The sequence below is a fragment of the Camelus ferus genome, chromosome 2 (genome assembly GCF_009834535.1).
Source record: "Camelus ferus isolate YT-003-E chromosome 2, BCGSAC_Cfer_1.0, whole genome shotgun sequence".
NCBI lineage: Eukaryota > Metazoa > Chordata > Mammalia > Artiodactyla > Camelidae > Camelus > Camelus ferus.
The window spans coordinates 10,282,577-10,289,349 of NC_045697.1; the positions used below are offsets into that span (position 1 = coordinate 10,282,577).

The 6,773-nt window shown below is 38.0% G+C and overlaps 1 protein-coding gene across 1 annotated transcript in view; it reads left to right on the forward strand.

Annotated features, from left to right (window-relative positions):
• CC2D2A (coiled-coil and C2 domain containing 2A) overlaps positions 1–6,520 on the forward strand; it is a 114,371-nt gene extending 107,851 nt beyond the window's left edge. The window contains 4 exon segments of the mRNA XM_032494328.1: positions 2,512–2,634; positions 3,873–3,931; positions 4,749–4,926; positions 6,201–6,520. Coding sequence (XP_032350219.1) covers positions 2,512–2,634; positions 3,873–3,931; positions 4,749–4,926; positions 6,201–6,389 — 549 coding nt within the window. The 3' untranslated portion in view covers positions 6,390–6,520.
• Positions 6,521–6,773: the final 253 nt, after the last annotated feature.

Consider the following 6,773-nt stretch of genomic DNA (forward strand, 5'->3'; position numbering starts at 1 on the left):
TATATACACAGAAGTGCAACTACTGGGTCATATGGTAGTTCTAATTTTAGGTTTTTGAGAAACCTTCACATTGTTTTCCAAAGTGGCTGCACCAATTTTCATTCCCACCAACAGTATAAGAGGGTTCCCTTTCCTCTATATCTTCACCAACATTTGTGTTCTTATTTGATGACAGCATTCTGACAGGTGTGAGGTAATAGCTCACTGTGATTTAAATTTGCATTTCCCTGATGATTAGCAATGCCGAGCACCTTTTCATGTGCCTTTTCGCCATCTACATTTCCTCTTTGGAAAAATGTCTATGTAGTTCTTCAGCCCATTTTTCAACCTGGTTGCTTATTTTTTTGATGTTGAGTTGTGTGAGCTTTTTATACATGTCAAATACTAACCCCTTATCAGTCATATCATTTACAAATCTCCCATTCAGCAGGTTCTCTTTTTATCTTGTTGATGGTTTCCTTTGCTGTGCAAAAGCTTTTAAGTTTAATTAGGTTTCATTTGTTAATTTTTGTTTTTATTTCCTTTACTTTAGGAGACAGATCCAAAAAAATATTGCTGCAATTTATGTCAAAGAGTGTTCTTTATTTTCCTCTAGGAGTTTTAAAGTATCTGGTCTTACATTTAGGTCTTTAATCCATTTTGAGTTTATTTTTGTATATTCTCATCTGGACTATTCAAAATAGCCCAACAGGAGACTTACCTACTTGAATCTACCCTCTTCTGTTTAATCTCAAAAGAACAAAGAATATTCCTGTTAAAATAGAAGGTAAATTATGTCACTCCTCTGCTTAAAATACTCCAGTGGCTTCTTAGTCACTTACGAGTCAAAGCTTAAATCTTTAAAGTGGCTCACAAGGCCTTCTATGATCTGACAACTGCCCTGCCCCCACATCTTCTGCTGATCTCTTTCTTGCTCTAATTTGCTCACTCCTCTGAAGTCACTGTCTTCTTCTTGTTCCTCAAACACATCAAGCACTTTGCATCTGCTAGTTCCTCTGCATAGATGACCCTTCCCCTTATCAGATATCTTCATTAATTTGTCACTTACTTCTTATATCTATGATCAAAAGCTATCTTTCCAGTGAAAACTTCTCTGCTTACCCTAAAATTTCACCTCTTCCTGCAGTTTTCTCCACAGAGTTTGTAAGCTTAGCTATTGCCACAATAAAATAGTAAAACCCCGTCTTCAAACTAGATGGCTTCAGACAATTACTCTTATGCAACTGTGGGTCAGCAGGGATGGTTCTGGGCAGGGACAGCTCTGCTTCATGCGTTTTTATTCTGGGACTTGCGGCGATGGCAGAGGCACAAGAGGGCAAGCAGGAACACACAGAGCTTCTTAAGCTTGGACACAGAAGTTACACACTGACCTTTCTATCCCATTCTCCTGACCAAGAGGCAAGGAAATACTTCTACCCTTTTAGTGGTAGGAACTGCCAAGTAACAGGGCCAAGGATGTGCGTATAGAATGAGTGGAGAATCGGGGCCAATAGTTCAGTCTACTACATCATGTATCATCTGATATTCCATGGGTTTACTTGTTTGTTTGCACTGTCTTCTCATTAGCTACTGCATGTTGGTAGAAACTCTGTTTCATTCACAACTTTATCCCCAGTGATTAGAACAGAGCCTAAATATAATAGGTACTTGCTGATTATGTTGAATGAACAAATTTACCACTCATGCACGCAGTCACTCATATGCCTACCATATGCCGACTGGGAACTATGCTAGATGCTAAAGATACAACAGTGAATAAAGCACATGGCAAATGTCCTCAAGGCAACATTTAATAGTCTAGTGAGATAGATAATTATAAACAATGATAAATACTAATAATAGTAATAAGATAGCTAACACTTTTTGAGTACTTACTATGTACCAGGCATTGTTGTAAGAGGTACAGTTGAAATAAGGACTCATTTAATCTGCTCAGTAACTTTATGAGGTAAGGACCATTATCCTACTTGTGTAGAGGAGGAAGCTGAGGCACACAGTAGTTAATTGTCTAAAGTCACATATGTAGTAAATGTTGGAGCCAGAATGCAAATGCAAGTGGTCTGGTTCCAGAATCAGTATGCTACAGTGCCTCAACAAGACAGCCACTCACATACCAGAGGTTACAGAGTGCTATGGAAGCAGAGAGATGGAGACTTAACACTAGTGAGGAGGCTGGGAAGAGCAGGGTTAGGAGAGAATAGCCCAAGAAAGGAGTAGCCTTGTCTGTCTTCTAAAAAATTCTAGGTTATCACCAGGAACTACCTTATTTCATCAACATACAATCAACAGTAAGGTGTACCTCAACTGCAGATATAAAAAAAATCTGGAAAAATGGCTCATGACAACTATATGATGCCACTGATTGTAAAATTCTCATCAGTTTTACAGATAAAAATATGACAGTGTGCAAGCTACATGTTCTCTTGCTGTCTCCATACATACCTGCACACACATGCATATATACGTAGACGTCTGCTACCATATATGCTGATGTAGTCTTGTCTTTTTTAGATCTGGTTTAATATTCAACGATATGACTCCCCACTAAGGATAAATTTTGATGTCACCAAGCCCAAGCTTTGGAAATCTTTCTTTTCAAGAAGCCTTCCATATCCTGGCCTTTCCAGTGTTCAGGTACTTTTTTTTTTTTATTATTAACAAATGTAGACAAAGAAAGTGGGGAATTTGACATCATTATACTGGGGGGCCAGATATTTTCTGAGCCTTAATTCTACTCCTAGATATTTAGTCTAGAATAATATTTGATTTTCAAAATTAGTTAAGCCCAACTCACAATAAGAAATAGACCATCATATCATGAACCAGGATATACATACATGAAAGAAGAAGTTCTGATATAGAATCCCATGACTTTAAAAAATACCACAAAACATATTCCATGTAATTTTTTAAATGCTGGTCTCAATTCACTAAATTAATTTCATCACTGCCACTGAAACATGAAATCAAACTGTACAGCGTGACCCAGGAGGGGCTCATAACATTAATTCAGAGAGACCTGGACAGCAGTAGATTATGTAAAGCATGCGATTAAAACTTTAAACTTGCTAGCTAGGTATATACATATGTCTTTCTGTGTGTCTAATAGAAAATGCATTTTTTACTGTGGATCAAACCTTTCCCAAAAAAGCTTCAAAAAAAATCACCATAGATAAGTTCTCCTACGTATACAAGGTAACATAAGAGTTTTCACAGGAACATTGTCTGTAGAAACCTAGGAAACAGAATGACAGAAGGAAAAAGGGATATGATGGATTTTATAGTAGTTACACAAATATGTCAATATCAATGAATCTTAGTAAATACTTGAAAATAGCATTTGCTATTATCTCTAAATACAACGTTAAGGAGAAAAAGCAAGTTGCATAGTCACAGTATAAAATTATTACATAAAGTTTAGAAAACATGCAAAACCATACAATATATTGTTTAGGAAAACATACATTTGTAGTTAAATCATAAACACATTTCACTAATTTGCTTATCTCCACTGACTGTAATGTAAACACCATGAGGGCAGGAATTTTATTCACAGCTGTATCCCCTCACCTGTAAAAGTCCGCGGCACGCAGCAGGTGTTCAATATATGTTGAATGAAAGAGTGCTAAAAAACAAATTCAGGGCACGGTTACTTCTGTGAGGAGAGAGAAGGGTAGTAAAATGGAGAGAGAACTACAAAGCACTATAAGGTAGGTCATGGATACACTGGCAGCTCTTACATTATTCTCTATATCTAACTGAAAGTCTGAGAATTTATAATTTTTTTAAAAAAGATTTAGAAAATGATGTATAGCTATGGAAATGAAGTGTAAATGATTTACAGAATTTCTGAACTATTTTTTCTTTTGTAGCCAGAAGAGCTAATTTACCAGCGCACAGACAAAGTGGCCGCCGCCGAACTACAAGACAGGTCACGTGATACCCATAAATCCACATGCAACCTGCCACTAGGAGTGTTAATACCAAACCAAACAATTCTCAGCCTGCATCGATGTGAGATAATTCGGGCAACTAAATTTCAATTCGTGTTTATAGATACCAAGTACAGATATGATCTCTAAATCCCAAGGCCCAGAAGAAGGCTGTGGTATATAACATGGTGTGGGACACACAGCCGTGAAGTCCAGCAATGATAGGTAGTTCTCCAAAAGCTTCACCTCGGACCTGAGTTCAACATCATGTTATTTATGGGTCTTGTTCAGACAGTGTCATAATCTTCAGCTTAAATATGCTTTTGTCCAATTAGTGGTTAACTGACCTTCAGCTACTTTATAAACCTAACACAGGCAGAAAGCTGTTAAGAGCCCATTTGAGGCCCAATAAACCTTATAATCTGGTAAAATATAACTTATTTTCCCAGTTTCACAAGCATGGAAACTGAGGCTCAGAGAGGCCCACATACATGTTAAGTGTTAGAGGGCGCTTCTGAGCCCAGCCAGATACAATTTCAAAGCCAGTAGTGCCCTTTCTAATGTCTCAAGCCATGTGAAGAGCAGCATGTCAAACTGCATAAGGTTAAATCTGACTCTTTTTGAGGTATTATTACTAGAAAACACCAGTTTACTCTCAAATGCAAGTTTTGAAGCCTGATTTGGGCTCCTCACAGAGAACAACTAATTCCTGAAAACATCTTCTTTCTTTTAATAGTTTCTAAACATTATTTTTTATTTCTGCTTACAAGGGAAAAGTCAAGTCACCGAGAAATGGAGTTTATTTTTTATAAACAGGATTGAAAAAATACTGAAAGAAAAAATCATGGACTGGAGGCCACGCCGTCTGACGCGGTGGAACAGATACTGCGCCTCCACCCTGCGCCACTTCCTGCCTCTGTTAGAAAGGAGTCAAGGAGAAGGCGCGGAAGACGACCACCGGGCAGAGCTGCTCCGGCAGCTGGGAGACTACAGGGTTGGTAGAAGTCTGTGGGTTTCTTCATTTCAAATTGGAAACTGCTCGGTAATAGGTTTTTGGAATGAAAATACCTACACTGCTCTCCAAAGTACACAGATGAAGCAGCACAGACTGAAAAATGTGATTAAAAGTTCAAATGCAAAAATGAACCAATCATTAAACAGCAAAATGCCTCTATACAATGAAAATACCATCCCTTTTTGTAGGAGTATCCAATGAAAAATAGTACCTTTTAAAAACTGCAGGAGTATTAAATAAATTCAAACTATCTGGCTAAGAGCATATTAGACTCAACTGAGCATAAAGCTGAAACCAACCACTCTAGATCAGATTTTTTTTAAAGGATATGATTTTATACTAACTGCTTTTCATTGGAAAGAAAAATTCTCATTACTAGATAATATATATTCTCTACTGCCTGCCAGTAGTGCTGTGTGTTCATATCCTATAGCTGGATAATAAAACCTAGAGAGCCGTCTCAAACTAAAACAGTAAGCCTTGTTGGCTCAACAGTGTGGTATCACCTTGGATATTTAATTCTATTCGCTGACTAAAACGTATCCTTTAACTTCTACAGCTAAGTTTTCAGCCACAATTCAATTCAAGTAACAGAAAACTTAGTTCAAACAAGCTTGAGCAAGAAAAAGAACTTACTGGCTTATTTAGGTAAAAGTTAGGGTGAGGAGCTATCAGGGCTGTACCATTTTTCCTTGTCGCCCACTCTGCCCTCCTCCACGTGACGGCATCATCCTCAGGCTGGCTTTTCTCGTGGTATCAAACGGCTGGATGGGTCCTGGCAAGACTCACATCTGCACCCACGGTTCTGACTGAGCAGGAGATCACCCATGCGCCATCACTTTTTCACAAGTTTCCTTGATCATATGCTCTTCCCTGTGGATCAACACTGAGGCCAGGGGAACAGAATGTATTAACTTAACCCAGGTCCCTGGAATTGCATGGGTTTCTATTCCAACTCAGGGATGTAAGGAAGAGGGAGGGGAACAGTGGATGGTGACCGGGTCACTAACTGGTGTCTCATACACCAAGTAAATATGCTAGCAATCAAAACAAAAAGACATTTAGCTGCTTTCCATTTTCTGTATTGCTAATACATAGCTGAATAGAAAAACAAAACTAAATAAATGACTCCGAGATCTAGAAGGAACACTTCTTATTAAGAATGTTAAGAATTGCACTCATTTATCTAGGGAAAATATAGTGAAAACTTCAGGTTCCCTAATAATTTAAAATGTCGGGTTTTTTTCTTTCAGTTCTCTGGATTCCCCCTTCACATGCCCTACTCTGAAGTAAAGCCTTTGATTGAAGCTGTGTATAGCACTGGAGTGCACAGCATCGATGCTCCAAATGTTGAGTTCGCTTTAGCTGTATATATCCACCCGTATCCCAAAAATGTTTTGTCCGTTTGGATCTATGTTGCCTCCCTTATACGCAACAGGTAATTTTTTTTTCATTGTACTTTTATATCATGTTAAAACTGTAAGATATGAGAATATTTTTTAAGCTCTACTGATCCATCAGAGGGAAGAAAATACTTGCAAATAATGAAATAAAATTAGCATTATTTTCCAAATGTGCAAAATAAGTGTTTTTATTTAGTAGTCGGCCTCGTCTCTGCCACTCTGAGCCTAAAGTCAATTGTGACTACCTAGAGCTGGCCCTTACCCTGCGAACGTCCACCTGGGTCTGTATTTGCTCACTTTCTACTTGGAATACTCTTCTTTTTTGCCTGTACGGCAGAGTATCAATCGTATTTTTAAGACCTAGTAAAAGATACAACTTCTCTGGGGGAAGGAGAAATAACTTTGCAATATAAAATGTGTATT